Genomic DNA, 20,858 nt, shown 5'->3' with positions numbered 1-20,858 from the left:
TAAAATGTGAATGAAACAAAAACAGCCATGATCAAGTCCGAAACCATTTTAATATAAAAAATAATTACAGGACGATAAGATGTTTTATGTCACGCTGTCCTCTTCCATTATGAAAAAAAGTCCTAGTTGTGGATTTACACCATGGCCTCCATGTGCAGGAGCTTCAAAGCTTCAGAAATCTGAGGGCTGGTGTCCATCTGTCCGTACATACCCACCAGGAAGGCTCTGTGCAGAAGTATGGCTGCGTGCTCTGTAGAGACAGAGAAGAACAGATATACAGACAATAGTACATTTTCTACAAAATATAGGGGGGTCCGTGAACTAGAACCCTTCTCACTGCTTGGGAAGAGCCGCCGCAGCGCTGGGTAACAAATCTACCAGAATTTGGGTTTGGGACATCAATACAGAAAGTGAAAAGGGTATTATTCCTGGCAGGTAAGGCATATTGCTAGAAAACGTCATCACTTTATGGTCATGAGTGTCCGACCTCTAGATTCACACAGATCTTGAGAATGAAGTGGCTGAAATGACTATTTAGCATTGTGTCCCTATTCACTACTTGTCCTGCACAGCGGTGCCGACCATGCCCAGGGCACTGCAGCTCGACTCCCATTCAAATGACTGTAATTGGCTGCAGCCCTACACTAAAGGCTATCGACACCTTAGGGCAAGGAATGCCCAATCTGCGGCCCTCCGGCTGTTGCAAAACTACAATTCCCAACATGCTCTGATAGCTGTAGGAGGTCAGGGCACTCTGGGAGTTGTAGTTTTGCAACACCTGGAGGGGCCGCAGGTTGGGCATCGCTGCCTTAGGGCAATTTTTTATGACTGTATTTTGTTTTTAACTTTATGCTTATTAAACATTTTTCATTTTCCAAGTATCAAAATATGAAGCAAAATCTTCCACAGACAACAGGAAGATTACATAATACCAGCTGTTAGAAAAAATTATGACTGTATTTTACTCATTTTTAGCTATAAAAAAAAAAAAAACATGTTTTCAATTGAACTTTATTACAAATGTTCAGCCTTTTCTGACATACAAAGTCTGTTTGCAAGCTGTCACAGTCCGTCTTTGAATCCCGTCACCTGCCGGCTCATGTACAGCTCTCATCTCTGATGTCCTAGACACTCATTACAGCTTAGTTCTTATCAACCAGATAAGAGTATGGCTAAAATAAGTGTCTATGAGGTCAGAAAATCAGAGATAAGAGCTACGCATGAGTCAGCAGCTGATGGGATTCAAAGACTGACTGTGAATCTAGTCACCTGCTGGCTCATGTATAGCTCTCATCTCTGATGTCCTAGACACTCATTATAGCTTAGTTCTTATCAACCAGATAAGAATATGGCTTAAATAAGTGTCTATGGAGGTCAGAAGATCAGAGTTACACATGAGCAGACAGCTGATGGGCTTCAAAGATGGACTGTGACAGCTTGCAAACAGACTCATTTTTAACCCTTGTATCTCAGAAAAGGCTGAACATTTTTAATAAAGACCAATTGAAAAAGTTTTTTTCAGCCCAAAATGAGTAAAATGCCCCTGAAGGTGTACATAGCCTTGAATTCTCAGATGTAACACCCCTCCCGATCATAAAGGCTTATGCTAGCAAAATACCATAACTTTAAAGGAAGAGAATGCCCTTTTACATACAAAAAAAAACTAAGTGAGAAGCCTAATGGATGCCACCTCAGACCCTGTACTATGCATGACATAGTATATTGGCTTTTTCTGGTTGCATGGATCCTCCTGTGCTACCATCCGATAAGGCTATTATTATTTTCCATTATAGGCATTAAATTATAACCACATTTATTTATGGGAAAGATGAAAACGGCTTTTAGCTTAATTAACAGATGAATGGTATAAGCACATGGTATAAGCACACTTACCCTGGCAGAGCAACGTGTATTCTGGCAGATTCCGTAGCGCCGTCTGGACCACTTCAAAATCCCGGCTGCCCAAACAGTACATGAAGGTGGGCAGGAAATCTGCAGCAATACTGCACACAAAAGAGGAAAGAGTCATTCACATGAGTAAAGGGGATACACGTGGAGGGACGCAATGGTGCAAATAGGAAGTTTTGCTGTTCTAGAGTGTGAACACTAAGCTAGTGGATGCCAGGGCACAGGCTGCATGTAAAACAGCACATTCACAACGCAGCCAGAGGGGGCAGCAGAGAGTCCGAAACAAATGTTCTTCAGAGGTGTAGCCAGCAGGTGCCAATGCAGAATCTGTACCAAAGCCAACCCCATCATAGACAATGGGGGCATATCGCGAAGATATGCCCCCATTGTCTTATAGGTACAGGTCCCAGCTATATTGGGAAAGTGGTGGGTGGAGAACTCCGGTCCGGCCACCACCAAGTGCTATCCCCATGGAAGTGAATGGGAGTGCGCCGCTCATGACCAGCCTCCGCTCCCATTCACTTCTATTTTCGGCAGCCCCATAGAAAATGAATGGAGGACGGCTGTGCATGCGCCCTCCACCACTTTCAGTGCTCCGTTCTCAATATAGGTGCGGGTCCCAGCGGTGGTACCCACACCTATCGGACAATGGGGGCATATCCTAGCGATATGCCCTCATTGTCTGAGATGAGAATGACCCTTTAAAGGGGTTGTCCACTCTTACAAGACAGGCCATCAGTATCCGATTGGCTGGTGTCTGACACCCTGCACCCCTGCCCATCAGCTGTTTTGCAGTAGCTCTTGCACCGCAAGTCCGTGCCGGACCTACACAGCTCTGTCCATGGTGTGCAAGGCATAGAGCTCGTTACTGCAATGAAATGAATGAAAGCAGCGCTGCAGTAACCAGCAAAACTGATGGAGGTGTATAGCGCCAATATATTCCTCAGCGCTTTACTCCATGTGTATGAGCGGGATTCTTCATATGTGCCATTTTACACATAACTTACCAGAAGCCTATGGCCTTCAATGTGGCCCAATTTTCTCACACCCCTATAACGTGCATGTGTATGATAGAGGTCGACCAGCCCACACCCGGCATACATTGCAGAAGGGCTTTCTAAATGGCAGGACGTACTACAGATTCACACCATTTGCACCATTTTCACATGTGAAAACAAACATTTCCAATGGTAAATCTTCAGTTTCCACATTGTGCTGATTAATATGCTGCCCACGTATGTAACCGAGACCTCCTCTACACTTCAGAGCTAAAAGGAAAGAAACAATGCGAAGCAAAAAGCTACCTTCACAAACAAAGCGGCGGATCTCACCTGGGATTACACTGAATGGCGCGTAAGGCCAGGGCGAAGGCCTGATTGCGACACGATTCCTCTGTGGAGCTCATAAGTCTCTGAAAATCACTCTGTGAAAAGGAGAAAGAAGAGGCATGCGGCTCTTACTAGATCAATAGAGAAAGTGCGCAGCGTACGACATTGATTCTCCCCCATACTGGGTATATAGGATCACAGGCGATTCACGTCCTGCTCCCTGGTCACACCGCACTGGCCTAGAACAAGATGGCCGTGTCCCCTGCTGTGTAAATAAGAGCAAACAGGCCCACCAGGAATACTTGACGGTTTAGGAAATTACACACTGCTCGCTTCGCAGGCAAGCACGATTGTGTTCCTGGCTTCTATGCACCGACTGCAATCCTGATGAGCAGATGGTAAAAATCAATTAAATCTCCTCCGTCTGGATTTTTTTTTCCTTCATATAAACCTATTCACCGTTTTAAAGGGATTGTCAAGGATTAGAAAAACATGGCCGCTGTTCTCCAGAAACAGCACTGTACTTACCTGCAGGGGGAGTCCGGTATTGGAACATCCGCTTTCATTTTACGGGGGGGGACTGGGGGGTTTCTTGCAAAACACATCCCCTATTTAAACAGAAGCCGGATGCGAGATCAGCCTATCGCTTTATCACCATGGGTCACGCTTCTCTCAGCCAACCACCACCAGCGGCCACTGAATGGCCAACTAGATGTTCTATGGAGCTTTTCTGGCTCATGGTGGACCCACCATCTAGGACCTTCACGTACCCCAATAGGGACCCCAAGACAACCCGTTCTATTGATATAACCCCATGTAACAACATAAACCACAAAGGCCTGACCCGGAACAGACATCTATTGGTGCAGTGACAAAACCATTGGGTAGGTGAAAAGGTTTCTTTATGGGAAAGCTAAAAATTCTATATAGACAACGCGTTTCAGAGCTCTAGGGCTCCTTTTTCAAGTCTAATTGTAGCCGGGATGTAGTCTTGTCAAGTCGCGATCCTTTCGAATGGACTGCTTGCGGATGATGACATGCAACACAATGGAACTGAAAGGACTGCTTGCGGCTGCTGGTATATTATACAACAGCTTCAAGCAGTCCTTTAAATAGACCACGGCTTGACAAGACTACAATCAGACTTGAAAAAGGAGCCCTAGAGCTCGGAAGCGCGATGTCTATATAGAATTTTTAGCCTTCCAATAAAGAAACCTTTTCACCTACCCAATGGTCGTGTCGCTGCACCAATAGAGGTCTGTCCCGGGTCGGGCCTTTATGGTTTAACCGTCTGACACCCTTTCTTATAGTAAATATAGATAGGGTGCCCCAGTAAAGACCTCCTATCATCCAGCACAAAAAGCACCATTCTTGACCAGCAAGGTGTGCCAGGACTGATAACATGGAGGGATCTAACAGCAGGATCGCCTTAAGGCCTCATGCACACAAACGTTGTTTGGGTTCGCCACATTTTTTGCGGCTCGGTGGCAGACCCATTTTGCTCCAATGAGGCTGCAAAAGATATGTACAGCACTCCGTGTGCTGTCCTCATCCGCTGCTCCGTTCCGTGGAGCCACAAAAAAAAACAAAAAATAGAACATGTACTATTCTTGTGTGTTTTGCAGACAAGAATAGGCATTTCTATTTTCTATTATGGGCAGCCCGTTCCATTCCAGAAATTGTGTTTTGCAGATTGGCAAAATGCGGACCATAATACAAGGTGCGGTCTAAACCTGTCAGGTTATGAGGACAAGCCTTGTGCCATACTGATGTTCCTAGCATGCTGAGTGACAGTCATGCACGACACTTGTGGAGGTCGCTTCGCTGCCCGTTTTCAGCAGGGTACGATAGTATAGTATACAACGCGGCCCTAAAATGTGATTTAGATGGTTTTATGCTACACATGTAGTAGGCGATACCAATGTAATCACTTGGATGCAGTTTTTACGACTGAAAGGAAGCGTCTTGTCAGATAAACAGCGCAAGATCCTACAACACAGCATTCACAGATGGACATACTCACAGCAAAGTAGGAGAGGATTTCAGGCCTACGCATGGACATTTTATCTATGTCGCTCAGGACCTGCAGGATGTCTAGAAGAAAAGGAAACAAGTCCAACATACATCAACTTAAATCCATCACAAGCCGACGCCAGAAGAGAAGCGAAGCGGGGTCAGCAGGACACAATCGGCGGCTGGGACAGAACACAGTCTTTTCAATCAAGCAATTCATTTTGCGGAGAGAATGAAGTGTGATGACAGATCGGCATGGATCCTGGGAGAGGGGGCCCAGCTGCCAGCTCTGCACGGCTCCCACTGCCTGGGGCAATGCTTTGGCTTTCAAGAGCTGATCAGATTGCAGGCAGACTAAGCCATGGACGTAGAATTACCAGCAGTGTAACCGAGGTGCATTAAATGAAAAAAAAAAAAATATCTATATATATATAAAAGAAATCAAAACTCAATAGATCTCGGTCGCTTGTGGGATTTCTTTAATTAGATTTGGCTCTTTCTAATAAATTCAGACCGCGGAGTGCTTCCAAAGGGTTCGGAAATATCAGAAGTGATTCTAGCCTGTGGGCGAGGAGACGCAGCTACATATTACCGAATGCATCTTCAAGCCAATCCGGGTCCGTGTGAAGTATAAAAGGCAACAAACTGAGGGCTGGGCCAATCTCTCGGGACCACTACATTTTTAGGTGTAGGTTCACCTTTAACACCACAGCAGGTATGCCGAATGAAGAAGATGCCGTGTTTGTGAAGCGCCAAGTACACTTGCCATTTTTCCCTGGGAACAGCAGCCCCCCCCCCCCCCATTCACTACTGCATGGAGCCGTCAGACAATTACTGGACAGCAGATGTGGGATTTTCCGCTCTCTCCGTTATTCTAAACATGCATGTTCAGCCGAGCCAAGCAAATCTGCTGCCGTGTGAACAATCATACAACTAACATCTATCTGCTTTGCTCAGCCAGTTTGCCGAGGCCCTAGAATAGTCCAAGCCCCTCCATTACCTGTGTGCCCCCAACTGACGGCATCAGACCACTGCACAGAGATACTTGTTCTGTGAGCTGCTCAGCATCATCAAAGATCATCCAGTTCTTTAAAATCGATGGCTTATCCTTAGATTAGGCCATCAATATTTGATCCATCAGGCGGGGTGCAAATCTAAACACTCCTGCCAATTAGCCGTTTGAAGGGGCACAACTATGTACTTAGTAGTAACTGTGCCGGTGTTACAGCTCACTACTGCTTTGTACCATTCAGGTGAATGGAATACCAGACGCAGCCTAGGCTAGGAGTATAGAGCTGTGCTCGGTAAACAATGAAGGGGACACAGCGCCCGGCAGACACTGCGGTCACTTCAAGCAGCTGATTGATGGGGGTAAAAAAAAGAGAGTCAGACCCCCACCGATCTAATATTCATTGCCTAACCAATGGCTAGGCCATCAGTTTTAACTAATGCAAGGTAAAAGAAGACCCTATTCATGAAAGGCAATGTACACCTCGGGGGCATTTTGTTATGATTTTGGGCTAAAAATCTTTTTTTTTGCAATTGGTCATTATTAAAAATGTTCAGCTGTGCTCATAGCGTTTAATGATAGGAAACTAACACCTCACATACAATGTACTGTGATTTCGGTCACTGGAGATTTGAAATGCTTATGCTGCCAAATTAGTAGGGCAAAAGAAAGAAAAAAGAAAAAATGTTTTCCCATAGAAATAATTCTATGGACATTTCATACAATGGCTTACTTAAAAGGGGTTGTCCGGGCTTTTAAATATTGACCTATCCTCAGGCTATATCAGATCGGTGGGAGTCTGACACCCGGCACGCCCGCCGATCAGCTGTATGAGGAGACGGCGCGCGCAGCGTGCACGTGCCATCTCCCTTCTTGTCCTCTGCTGCTTTGCCATAGCAGCAGGAAGAGAGACGGGAGATGACACTGCGCGCGCCGTCGCCTCATACAGCTGATCGGCAGGGGTGCCGGGTGTTGAACCCCCACCGATCTGATATTGATGACCTGTCCTGAGGATAGGCCATCAATAGTAAAATACTGGACAGCCCCTTTAACAAGACCACTTCAATCCCTTAATAATGACATTCCTTTAAAATAATCAAAACAAGGGTGAAACATATTGGATAGCTTCAAAACGGCTGAAAAGTCACAGGTTGCAGATCACCGTTTTGGAGGATGCTCTACACAACTGTAATAACGCCCTCACTCATGGTTAGCAAAACTTTACATTTTACAATGTGCACACAGTTCAAGAACAAAATCGTATGGTTACCTTCCACTGTGTGGCTGCGAGAGATTCTCTTCAGGTAAGGGGCCATCTCAGCTGCAGTTAAAGCTGTGAACATGGAGACACTGACCAAGGGAAGGGAGCCTGCAGCAGGTTCATCTGTGCCAAAGAAAAAATAATATAAAAATATAACAGTGATAATCGGCATAAAATGACTTCAGACTATAGACACCTCACAAAACCAACATGCCAGATGCTTCTTACCCATCTAGGAGCAATAGGGCCGTTAACGTTACTTCTAGGAGGCTCTGCTCTCTCTGCAACCCTCAACTTTGACAGGACCAGGCAGTGAAAACATCATCACGCCCAGCCCCGTCAATCGAAATGCAGAGGGTGTGACAGTTGCAGAGAGAGCAGAGCCTGTAGGTGTAACGGTAACGCCCCCGTTGCTCCTAGAGGCTCATTTGCATATAATAAAACATCCTTTTTCTCAGCAATGCGGGCACATATGGACATGGGACCAACACAGATGCCTTCAGCTGCCGAGTGCACATGTAACAGGTCAGCCAGTTTTATAGGTACAAAACTGCTGACAGATGCACTTTGAGGTTGCTGCAACTGCAAGCTAGGTTGGCAGAGGACTATTGGTATAAACATTTCTCCATGAAGCTCTTTGTTCCTCGTGATGTTACTAGCCTTATACTGGGTAGCCGAGAATTATGAAAGTATGCAAGTTACATACCTTCTTTCTCTTCATCTTGACTTTTTTCTAAAGTCCCACCTCTGCTGGGCAAGCTCAGACCGGCCAGGAGAGACTTGAGGGTGGCAAGGTCATTGTTCTCAGATGACAAACCACTGTAAGAAAATATACAAAGACGTGTTCACTAGTAATGCAAACAATACCAGCTCTGTGCACCGACAGCTGGAGAACTATAGCCCTAAAGTTGGGCATACACACTGGCTGACTAATATGTATGGGAGCGTCCCAATACTTCCCAGGTCTCTGGCAGCAGCATATTCCCCCTCTACCTTGTGCAAAAATCTGCATGCTCAGCCAAACACAGTGTATGTGGGGGGTAGGAGGAACAACCGTCAGCTGGTGTATTTTGTCAGCTAAAAGGGGTATTCCAGTAACAACAAGTTACCCCATATCCACTACACAGGGAATAAGTGTTAGGGTCCATTCAGACGTCAGTATTTTGCGGTGCGCAATTTGTGGATCCGCAAAACACGAACACCAGCCATGTGCGCTCCGCATTTTGCAGAATGCACACAGCCGGCCCTATGATAGAAATGCCTACTCTTGTCTGCGATTGCAGGTCCTCAAAATTGTGGAACGGATGCGTAGCTAGAAATACGGACGTGTGAATGGACCCTTAAGACTACCGAGACCCCCTCTGATCACAAGTACATTAGAATCATATCCCCCTTTTGAATGCAGCTCTGGTCGATCATGTACTCTTCACCTCTGCATTCAAAGCCTATGGGACCGATGGAGATAGTCTACATCAGTCCTATAGAAATGAATGGAGCGGTTGTCTGCATGCTCTATTCAAACGGCGGTCACAGGCACCCCATTCTTGTGATCGATGGGGGTCCCAGCATCTGTTCTCTACTAGCAAGTGGATAGGGGATGGCATGTTCTAACCACAATACCCCTTTAAGGTATTTGGTATCCCCTATACATTACAGATTGCAGCAATCTAAAATGTATGAGGGAAGTGGGGGCCATGCACTTTGCTTGTTCCCCCTAAAAACATACATTGTGCCCAAATCAGGTAAACTCGCATTCAATATAAGGTAGATTTCACAGAACCAGTGACATTGAAGAGCGTCGTACAGAACAATACTGACAGAGATGGCTTGCAGTTAGGAAAACAGTCACATTAAAGGAGTTGTCTCATCATGGACAATGGGGGCATATCGCTAGGATATGCCCCCATTGTCTTATAGGTGCGGGTCTCACCGCTGGGACCTGCACCTATATCGAGAACGGAGCCCTGCAAATTAAGAAGGGCACACTGCGCATGTGCTGCCGCCCTCTATTTATTTTCTATGGGGCCGGCAAAAATAGCAGAGCGCTGGCTCGCCTATTTCCGTCGACCCCATAGAAATGAATGGGAGCGGGGGCCTCGCATGCGCGGTACACTCCCATTCACTTCTATGGGGAGCCGGCTTGGTGGTGGCCAAAGCAGAGTCCTCCAGCCACCACCTTGCGGGGCTCTGTTCTTGATATAGGTGGGGGTCCCATGGGACCCGCGCCTATAAGACAATGGGGGCATATATGCACTGAGAACAGAGAGCAGCCATGGTCTGCACCACTTACTGTAGGGGGTCTGAATGTTTCTGCAGGAAGGACACAGCTGCCTGAGCGTCACACGTGATGTACTTGTGGATGAACTGGACAAACTTACTGATGAAGCCGCCCAGCTGCCTGGAGTATTTTCTGTAATTCTGAACAGAAGATGGAATTTATTTCTTCAGCTCATCTACAGGCTATATACATCAGCAGGGTGAGGGCACCCGTAAAAGGTGTAGCATGCAGTACCTGTAAAAGTTTGATGAAGGAGATAAGACAATCCCACAAGGCTTCTTGGTATTCACTGTGGAAAACTTGGGGTTGAAGAAGCTCCAGAATGCCCAAGACATGAGTGAAGAAGGGGAGATGGTTCTGCTGACGAAACTCGTGGAAATTGAGGTGCACACGGCCGTGAAGGAGAACTGCAATCATCGTCAAGTGTCTAAAAGGAAATGGTCAGACTTATACACAAGCAGGGCATTTTACTAATCAACATTATGCAGAAGACAACTTAAAGGGGTTTTCTGGTAACGATTTCTTCAACAAGTTCCCGCAGCATGGCCCCTGAAGATTCATACTTCTCTGGTCCACGTCGATCCAGTGGTCTGCACACCACTGCTCTCTCCATCTTCCGTTCCTGGCACTGCTTAGATCTGGCAGGCTGTGGGCATGGTCCAGTGGTAAAGTGCTGCCCGTGGCCACATCACCGCTGGCTAGAGCGGTGCGTGTGACGCTGCCCAATGCCAGGACCAGGGTTGCAGTGTGTGAAGGCAGGCGGATCACTTAAGCGACATGAAGCAGATGAGTATTAAAGGGGTTATCCCATCTTGGACAATGGGGGCATATCTCTAGGATATGCCCTCATTGTCTGATAGGTGCGGGTCCCACCTCTGGGACCCGCACCTACAAGGAGAACTGAGCTGGGCAGAGTTGTGGCTGGAGCTCCCCGCCTCTCCCATTGAAGTGGGACCCGCACCTAACAGACAATGGGGGCATATCCTAGCGATATGCCCCCATTGTCTAAGATGGGAGTAACCCCTTTAATCTTCTCTTTCAGAGGCCATGCAGCGGGAACTTGCTTAAAAATAATTGTTACTGGAAAACCACTTAAATTGGGCTATCCAGTTCAGAAAACCCATTAGAGAATTAGTCAATGGGGGAGGGGAGATGCTCTGCCTCTAGTCTAGATTCGAGAGGGGTTATAAAGAGCGTCTCATGTCCTGGAGGACTTTTCCTGCCCTGATTTGAATGGACACTGTGTAATACTAGGTTTCCCCTGTGAAAGCACATGCTTACTGCCAGGGTTCCCATTAGATTACATCTGATCACAAGGGGTCCCAGCAGGGGGACACTTTGTCATCAGCTTATTGCCAAGCGATCCTTCTAACAAGTAGAGACCGTCCACAGAGGAGAATCAGTCACCAGTTTTACGCTCCTCTCTAAGAGAAGAATAAACCGATGACAGAGACCCTGAGCAAAACGCCGGGTCGCTAAAGCTACTTTCATCATGGATCAACAAAAATGCTTCCGTTAAAGATAATACAACTGGCAGCATCCATTATGAATGGATCCGATTTGTATTATCTCTAAAATAGCCATGACGAATCCGGCGCCCATTGATTTACAATGGTTTTAAGTGCCGGATCCGTCTTGCAGCGATTTTCTGTGCAGCATGGGAACGAAACCAAAAAGGAATGAAATGCATTCTGGCGGACTCTGTTCCGTTCAGTTTTGTACCCACTGACAATGAATGAGGACAAAACTGAAGCGTTTTCCTCCGGTAGCAAACAATAAAAGTTTGCATTCAGTGCCTACAAGCAGGGCTCTTGAAAACGGACCATTCCCCTTGTCAGTGATTGTGTCCGATACGCTGTCCTCTGATTGGACACTGGCATACTGTGCAGGCGCACACCTGTGCAAGCAAAAAGGGAACCCCACCTTTGTAAATTTATTTACCTATTTGCAGGCGGAATACCGGCCAAATGCAGATATCTTAGAGAAGATGCTCCGACATCACTAATTTGGGGCAATACCAGTATTTACTAAGCCAGGCATTAGGTATCGAAGCCTCAATTTTTTGATACCCGGTTCAGCTCGATACAGAGATTCCTGTTTTTTAATACTAAGCTGCTCTCTTGAGCAGCCGGCCATTGCCACCTATGAAAAAGCTGAGGGTGAAGTCAGGGAGGGACTGTGAAGCCACCAGCCACTGTGCCACCAATAAAAAACTGGCTGAGAGGGAGAATGTGAGCACAGGGTTCCGCTTCCTTCCAGTGATCTGCGCCACGGCTGACCAGAAGCATAGAGGAACATTGGCTTTAATGTGACGTACTAACCCCAATGTTGCCATTATGTGAGATAAATGATGGAGTCACTTATTAATATGAGGCACAAGGTGTTATTACTTTAGTACCTCCATGTGTCTCACATTAATAGTAAGTAACCCCATCATGGACCTCGTATCATAATGGACAATGCGAGGTTAATGTGAGGTGCATTCTGGTATTGCGACAACCTTAAACCAGGACTTGGCAATGGTATTCCTCGGATGCAGATAGTCCACAAGTGACCTAAGCTTGGTGCTGACTATGTACCTTAGCAGCAGGATGGGATGTGCGACAGCGAGCTTACGACAAGCCATATTGGCATCTGACATTCGACTCTCCTTGCAGTCACTGGTGTCGGCCAGAAGTGTAATGAAGCGGTGTATGAGAACGTCCATCTGACAGGAACGGGGGTGGGAAAGCAAGAACGTTAGTCAGCTATAACCTCAGCAGAAAAGCACACAATGAAGGCAGAGCGTGAACACTACAGACGGGAGGACGCATGGAAACAATCAGTGGATTATCTGTACTATCAAGGTCAGCGGATTCAAGTGTTCTATGTTTGGCAGAGACAGGGCTAACAAAATGACAATTGTCTGTCCCGACCCTTCATTCGGATAATATGGGGATTACGCCAGCATTTAGGATTAACTTTAATGCTGCACTTGGGTTTATTATTGAAATTAATCAAAGAATAAAAAAAATGAATGAATGAAAAATTAATTATTTTGTTACAGACATTTAAGTGTCTAACCTTTCTATAAAAACGAGATAACACACATAGCAAAAAAAGGGTGATCACTTTGTTTAGTCAGATACGTAGTCATAGGTATACGGTAAGCTCCAGCATTCACCTGAACATGGATGGGGATGTGGGACTGGACCATAGGATATGTCATCAATGTTATATAGGTCCGGGTTCCACCCCTGGGACCCACTCCTATCTCCAAATAAGGGCCCCCGGAAGTGAACAGAGAGCAGTCAAGCAAAGGCAGCCACCCTCCTTCCGAAAATAGCCAAGAGCTGGCTCGGCTATTTCTGGCAGTCCCATAGCAGTGAATGGAGTGCTGGCCGCGCGTGAGCAGTGAACTCTTTATTCACTTCTATGGGACTTCTGAAAATAGCAGAGGGTTCGCGTTCACTTTGGGGGCCCCGTTCCGGAGCGGTGATAGGAGCGGGTTCCAGAGGTGGGACCCCACACCTACCTGAAACTGATGACATATCCTAGTGACATGCCATCAATATGTGAGATGAGCCTACCCCTCTACATGAGCCCATGTTGCAGCTCCCTGCACAGCAAATGGCTGGGAGTGGCGCTGTGCAGGCAAAATGCCAAAGGGTTCAGAGGTCAGACCCGCACTGTTATATCGTAATTACAATCCATAACATGAGAAGATGGAAAAATTCCATTAACCGATTATTGCTCTGCCACAGATATATACATATCACAATGGTCCCATGGTACTATAAAATGGCCAAAAAAAAAACACATTTAATAAACTACAAAAACAATGGTAGAATTCTTGTTTCTCCCCAATCAGCCTGTAAAGAAAATGAATAAAAGTCGATATAAAAGTCGATCAAGATGTATGTATAAAAAAATAAAATAAAAAAAGGAGTAGAGTAAGAAAATGAGGGGAAAAAAAAGCTTGTCCTTAAAAGGTTTTCTGGGATTTTGATATTACAGGTTATCAATATCAGATCGGTGGGGGTCCGTCACCTGGCATCCCCACCGATCAGCTGGCTGAAGGGAAGGCAGTGATGTCGACGGTAAGCAGGTGTAACTACAAGCCATACCATTCATTTCAATGGGACGGCTCGTTACTATTCAAGTGTATAGGAACGAGCCATCTCATAGAAGTGAATGGGACGGCTTGTAATTACAGCTGCTCGCGGTTGCGCTGTCGATGGCGAGCAGGTAAACAATGAAGGGAAGGCTTTCCTTCAACTAGCTGATCAGTGGGGGGTGCTGTGTGTTGGACCACCACCAGTCTGATATTGATGGCCTATCCTCAGAAAACTCCTTTAAAAGGGGTTGTCCAGGAATACATAATCTCCAACAGTTGCTGGCAGCTTGCCTCTCGTACTGAAATGATCATACTTACCTGCTCCCCGCTTCTCTGGTCCTCCACGCTTGCTCATGCGCCACCATCTTTTGGCAAGGGGTTTGTTTTCTTCCTCCACCAACAAGGGCATGGTCACCTTATCCTCTGCAGCCAACCGCTGGCTTCAGCAGTAAGGTCTCTCGACGTGTGATCACTGCTGAAGCAGGTCAGATGACCATGCTCATACTAGGGAGGGGGAAAAATGAGATTTTTGTGAACTCACCTTGTAAAATCTCTTTCTCGCTTTATTCATTGGGGGACACAGGACCATGGGTATAGCTTGCTGCTGCCACTAGGAGGCGACACTAGGCTGAAAGCTGTTTGCTCCTCCCCTGCAGGCTATACCCCCTCCAGCCTGGAGAGAGCATATCAGTTTGTGCTTCAGCAGTAGGAGAAACATACCGAAACAAAACAAAACAGGAAGACCACAGTCCAACCAAACAACCGAACCTGACCTCAGTCCCAACCGGTAACTTGGACCACTGGTCTCAGTAGAAACCAACAACAATGGGTGGGTGCTGTGTCCCCCAATGAATAAAGCGAGAAAGAGATTTTACAAGGTGAGTTCACAAAAATCTCATTTTCTCGCTCATATCATTGGGGGACACAGGACCATGGGACGTCCTAAAGCAGTCCCCAGGGTGGGAAAACCGCTGACTTCACCTCCACAGTCGAGCCACTACACTGCGGCCTGTAAGATCCTACGGCCAAGAGCAGCATCCGCCGATGCGAACGAATGCACCTTGTAGAACTTGGTGAAGGTGTGCAACGAAGACCAAGTCGCTGCCTTACACAATTGAGACGCCGAAGCGTGGTGAAAGTGTGCCCAAGAAGCCCCGACCGCCCTGGTCGAGTGAGCCGTGACGCCAGGCGGAGGAACCCTGCCTCTGGCGCGGTAGGCCTCGTGAATGGCCGATCTAATCCACCGAGCAATCGCCACCTTGGATGCCGCCAAACCCTTCCGAGGACCCTCCGGAACTAGGAACAGAGAGTCCGCTCGCCGAAAGGAGGCTACCGCGGCCAGGTAGATCCGTAAGGCCCGCACCACATCCAGACGATGAAGCGCCACTTCCCTAGGATGAGAAGGTTTAGGGCAAAGCGAGGGGAGGACAATGTCCTCATTGACATGGAACGCCGACACCACCTTCGGCAGAAACGACGGCACCGTCCGGAGCACCACCTTATCCTGATGGAACACCAAGAAAGGCTCCTTGCACGACAGTGCCGCCAGTTCCGACACCCGACGGATGGACGTAATGGCAACCAGGAATGCCACCTTCCACGACAACATGCGGAGGGAGACTTCCCTCAGGGGTTCAAACGGCTCGGACTGAAGTGCCACCAGCACCAAATTCAGGTCCCAGGAATGTAACGGCGGCCGACATGGAACCGCGGTGTGCGCAACACCCTGCATGAAGGTCTTGACGGGCCCCAGCACTGCCAGCGTACGCTGGAAAAAAATGGAAAGGGCCGAAACCTGCCCCTTCAGCGAACTTAGGGACAGACCCAGCTCCAAACCTGCTTGAAGAAAGGCCAACACCGTAGGGAGGGAAAAACTCCTGGAGGGGAGGTCCTTGTCCTCACAGAATTTCAAGAACGACCTCCACGTACGATAGTAGATCCTCGCCGAGGAGGGCTTCCGAGCCCTAATCATCGTTCGAACGACCGCATCCGAGAAACCCCTGTTCTTCAGCAGGAAGGTTTCAATAGCCACGCCGTCAAACGCAGCGTATGTAAACCCTGGTGGAAGACTGGGCCCTGCGAGAGCAGGTCGGGCCTGAGTGGAAGAGGCCACGGCGCGTCCCCCAGGAGCAGAACGAGCTCCGAGTACCAAGCTCGGCGCGGCCAGTCCGGGGCAATCAGGAGCGTTTGAACACCCTCCATCCTGATTCTGCGAAGAATCCGCGGTAGGAGCGGCAGTGGCGGGAATACATACAGAAACTTGAAGTCGCCCCACGGTGCCACGAGTGCGTCTACGTCGTAGGCCATCGGATCCCTTGCGCGAGACAGGAAGCACGGGAGTTTGTGATTCAACCGAGATGCCATTAGGTCCACTTCCGGGCGACCCCACCGGAGGCAAAGGTCCTCGAACACCTCCGGGTGGAGAGCCCACTCCCCCGAATCCACCGTCGTTCGGCTGAGGAAATCCGCCGTCCAATTGTCCACGCCTGGGATGAAGACCGCCGAGACCATCGGGACATGGGCTTCCGCCCACTGCAGAATCCTCGCGGCCTCGTCCATCACCGGTCCGCTGCGCGTCCCCCCCTGGTGATTGATGTAGGCGACCGCTGTGGCGTTGTCCGACTGTATCCTGACCGGACGGCCCCGCAGATCGGTGGTCCAATGGCAAAGGGAGAGGTAGATGGCCCGGAGCTCCAGGATATTGATGGGTAGTCTGGACTCCGACAGAGACCAGACACCTTGGGCTGTCCGAGTACCGAAGACCCCTCCCCAACCGCGGAGGCTGGCGTCGGTCGTAATCACCGTCCAAGACACCGGCAGGAACGACTTCCCTGACGACAGGTTGTCCGGAATCATCCACCAGGCGAGAGCCTCGCGAACGGGCTGAGGCAGCGAAATCCTGAGGTCCAGTGAATCCCGGGACTTGTCCCAGGAGGACAGGATGAGCCGCTGAAACACCCTGGTGTGGAACTGGGCGAACGGTACCGCCTCGAATGAGGCCACCATCAGCCCCAGAACTCGCATGCAGTTGCGAATCGACACCTTGCGACTGCCGGTTGAGCAGAACCACTGCATTCTGAATGCCCAACCTCTTGTCCAGAGGGAGACGGACCACGGCGGCCTCGGAATCCAACGTCATACCCAGGAACCTGATCCGAGTGGTCGGAAACAGGCATGACTTCCTTCGGTTGAGAATCCAGCCGAAGCGAGTGAGCGTGCTCATCGTAATCCGAAGGCTGTCTGCGCATTGCGGCGCTGACGGGGCTTTGACTAAGATGTCGTCCAGGTAGGGGAGAAGGGTAATGCCCCTGGACCGCAGGATCCCCAGAAGTGGTGCCAGAACCTTCGTGAACACCCGCGGGGCCGTCGCCAGACCGAATGGTAGCGCGACGAATTGGAAGTGATCCGACTGGATGGCAAATCGGAGGAAACGTTGGTGCATGGTAGCAATAGGTATGTGGAGATACGCATCCTGTACGTCCAAAGACGCCATGTGCTCCCCCTGCACCAACGAGGCTACAACGGAACGAAGGGATTCCATTCTGAACCTCTGAACCCGCAGATAGCGATTCAGAAGCTTGAGGTCCAGCACCGGTCTCACATCGCCCTCCTTCTTGGGGACCACAAACAGGTTGGAATAAAAACCTGTGAAACGCTCTTCTGGAGGTACCGGAGAAATAACCCCCCGCAGAAGTAAGGACTGGACGGCGTTCAAGAAAGCCGCGGCCCGGACGGGATCCCTGGGAGGCTGGGAAGGGAAGAAACGGTTGGGGGGAAGGGACCTGAATTCTATTTTGTAGCCCGAGGAAACCACCTCGAGCGCCCATGCGTCCGGAATGTGGGCGTGCCAAATGTCCTGGAACAGGAGAAGGCGCCCCCCCACCTGAGAAGGTGGGGACAAACCTTCATGCGGAAGGCTGCTTACCTGGGGCTGCGCGAGGTTGCTGGGCACGTGGACGCCAAGCCTGCTGGGGCTTAAAGGATGGGCCCTTCCGCCGATCCTGGTTGGGTGGCCCCGCCGCGGAGGTGGGGGCTGAACGGGTGCCCGAGAAGCGGCGAAAGGACTGGAAGCGTGAGGACGCAGGCCTGGACTGAAAAGGCCGCTTCGCTTTGGGTTGGGGCAAATGGGTGCTTTTGCCACCCGTAGCTTCTGAGATTATGACATCCAGTTTCGGCCCGAAAAGCCGAGCCCCAGAAAACGGAAGCTTTAGGAGAGAACGTTTAGAGGAAGAATCAGCCTTCCAGGCCTTGAGCCATAACTCCCTGCGTACCGAGGTGGCGAGAGCTGAGGCACGAGCGACCATCGATCCAGCATCCAGTGCCGCTTCACAGATATATTTTCCCGCATGTGAAATTTGGAGCGCAGACAATTCGAGCTCAGCAGGCGGGAGGTTGGACAAAATGTCCTGGCTTAACCGGACGGACCACTCCGAAACCGCCTTAGCTACCCAGGCGGACGCGAAGATCGGACGCAGCGCCGAACCGCTTGCCGTAAAGATTGACTTGGAGAGCGACTCTACGCGACGGTCCACCGGGTCCTGGAGTAACGAACCATCCGCTACCGGAATGGTCGTAGATTTTGCCAGTCGAGCCACCGGCGGATCCACCTTCGGCGGGGAGGACCACAGTTCCACTGTCTCGCGTGGAAAGGGGTAGAGAAGGTCCAGGCGCTTTGGGATAACAAAACGCAAACCTGGCTGGTCCCAAGCCTTGTTAACCACAATAGAAAAATCCTCGTGCAACGGGAAAGCCTTAGGAGTCTGTTTCGCACGCAGAAACGACACCCCTTGTTGGCTAGTGGAGGGAAGATCCTCCTGAACCCGGAAGGTATCCCTTATTGCCGAAATCAGGCTATCCACCATGGAAGCAATCTGAGAAGAGTGCTCCAGATCCATATCCGCATCAGAATCCCCGAGCTCACCCTCTGACAGTGCGTCACCTAACAGGGAGGACGCCTGTGACTGGGATCCAGGAGCAGGGGGGGATGCAGAGGCGTCAGAGGAGGAACGGTTACCTGCTCTGGGGCGCTTACTAGGAGGTCTGCCTCTGGTTTGCGTGCAATGCGGTTGCGCGGATTGCACCGGTGGCGATTTATCTACCAAACGACCCAACAGAGAAAGGGTGGAATGGGAAACCTTAGAGAGGTCCTCCACTGCCCGAGACAGGGACCTTGCCCAGTCTGGTTCCCCCTGAACAGGGCGATCTAAGGCTTCTGTGGGCTGCAGTGTTCTAGGGGGATTGCTCTGCGCGGGCTTCTGACAAGCCGAGCACAGTGAGAGTGACTGGCCCCGAGGGAATTTGGCTGAACACACTGAACAGGCATAGTGAGTGGTCACACAGGTTGCCTGAGGGGGGTCAGTGGCTGGGTCAGACATGGTTTGATATCCTGCTGAACGGGGTATCTATCTCCTACCAGAGTGGAGCGGGAGCCAAGGTCCTGTGTCCACCACGCTGCGCTGAGAGGAAGAGGAAGTTTCAGCAGGGCGGGAGAATAAGCCGCGCCCCCTGACAGCCCGGGAGCGGCAGGATAACGAAGAGGGCCGCAAGCGCCGCCCACCCCTGTGCACGTGACCGCAGCTGCGGCCAGCGTGCCTAAGTCCCCGATAATATGGCTGCTCAGAAGGGGCCGCTTCGCTGCAGCAGAGGGGAAGAGCCCGACACCGCCGTGCGGCCGCGAAGATCCCGGCGCGCCGCGAATAGCGCATCTGCCCTGCGCAGTGCCGTCTGCGACCGCACGGAAGACGCTGCCGTGCGCGATGCAGCGGCGAAGAACAGAGGGAGACGGAGCGCACAGATCCGCGACAGGTGCCGGCGGAACTCACCGGGTGCGGGAGCGTGGGCGGGCGGGCAGGCAGACGGGCGGGCGGGCGGGCAGGCAGACGGGCGGGCGCTCAGGGGCACTGGTGCCGTGCAGTACGGCACGCCGTTATACTGTGAGTGGGGGGGGGGGGGGGAGGCTAGGGGAGACGAGTCACTTACCTATCTTCATCTGTAGACTTCACCCTCAGTTGAAACACCAGCAGGACCACCCTACGACCGCTGGCACAAGGCAACAGGGGTCCGGGCAGAAGAGGGCTGAAGAAAGGGTAGTCCTGTAGCTGGGGGGAAGCAGGGGAGCGAGGCTGCCCTGGTCCGCTTTTTCTTCTTGGGGCGGCAAGGCGGTGGACGAGGTACACCGGCCCGCCTCCCGGGGATGCAGGGACGCAAGCGACCCTGGACCCCCCATCCGGATTCTGGAAAAAATAAAAAATAAAATAAAATAATCAAAGTGCCACCCTGCAAAGCAGGGAGGTCTGCCTCCTACGACACTAAGCTAAAAACTGATATGCTCTCTCCAGGCTGGAGGGGGTATAGCCTGCAGGGGAGGAGCAAACAGCTTTCAGCCTAGTGTCGCCTCCTAGTGGCAGCAGCAAGCTATACCCATGGTCCTGTGTCCCCCAATGATATGAGCGAGAAAAAACGAATCCCGGACCGATGCATGAGCCAAAGAGGACTAGAGCGGCAGGGAGCATGTAAATAAGATGCTTTCAGTACAGGAGGCAAACTGTCAGCAACTGTTAGAAAATGTATTCCTGGACAACACCTTTAAAGAGTTAAACGGTAAATGACTAACATGTGTTACCAAAAAATCATTAAGGGAATGGTTGTAGCAGTTAGTTACTTACCTTACAGGTACTGCTGTCAGTGACGCCTTCACTGTTCAGCAAGATTTCCGGCACTGGAGTTATCATCTCGGGCAGCTGCAGATAAAGCTGCAGAAGAAAGTCTCGGCAATGCTTCCCCAAAGAACTGAAGAGATAAACACTGCATTAGAGGATTTCTCCCGACCCTTAAGATCACGCGTGTAATAACGGAGAATCTATTGAGAGGATCAGGTAACAAATGTGTTTGCTTAACTCTACAATCCACAGAAAATCTCCCACGGCTTTGGTGAAGCAGACTGATAACACCCGGACAAGAAGGAC

At 49.9% G+C, this 20,858-nt stretch overlaps 1 protein-coding gene across 1 annotated transcript in view; it reads right to left on the bottom strand.

Moving 5' to 3' along the window:
* Window positions 1–31: 31 nt before the first annotated feature.
* INTS1 (integrator complex subunit 1) overlaps window positions 32–20,858 on the bottom strand; it is a 92,613-nt gene continuing 71,786 nt past the window's right edge. Inside the window, 10 exon segments of the mRNA XM_044304992.1 lie at window positions 32–250; window positions 1,894–2,003; window positions 3,240–3,331; window positions 5,260–5,330; window positions 7,529–7,642; window positions 8,226–8,338; window positions 9,810–9,937; window positions 10,032–10,224; window positions 12,377–12,504; window positions 20,559–20,682. Of these exon segments, the coding sequence (XP_044160927.1) occupies window positions 135–250; window positions 1,894–2,003; window positions 3,240–3,331; window positions 5,260–5,330; window positions 7,529–7,642; window positions 8,226–8,338; window positions 9,810–9,937; window positions 10,032–10,224; window positions 12,377–12,504; window positions 20,559–20,682 (1,189 nt within the window). The 3' untranslated portion in view covers window positions 32–134.

The sequence above is a fragment of the Bufo gargarizans genome, chromosome 8 (assembly GCF_014858855.1).
Source record: "Bufo gargarizans isolate SCDJY-AF-19 chromosome 8, ASM1485885v1, whole genome shotgun sequence".
Classification (NCBI taxonomy): domain Eukaryota; kingdom Metazoa; phylum Chordata; class Amphibia; order Anura; family Bufonidae; genus Bufo; species Bufo gargarizans.
The sequence above is the reverse complement of the archived record's forward strand: the minus strand, read 5'-3'. Positions and strand labels throughout refer to the sequence as shown.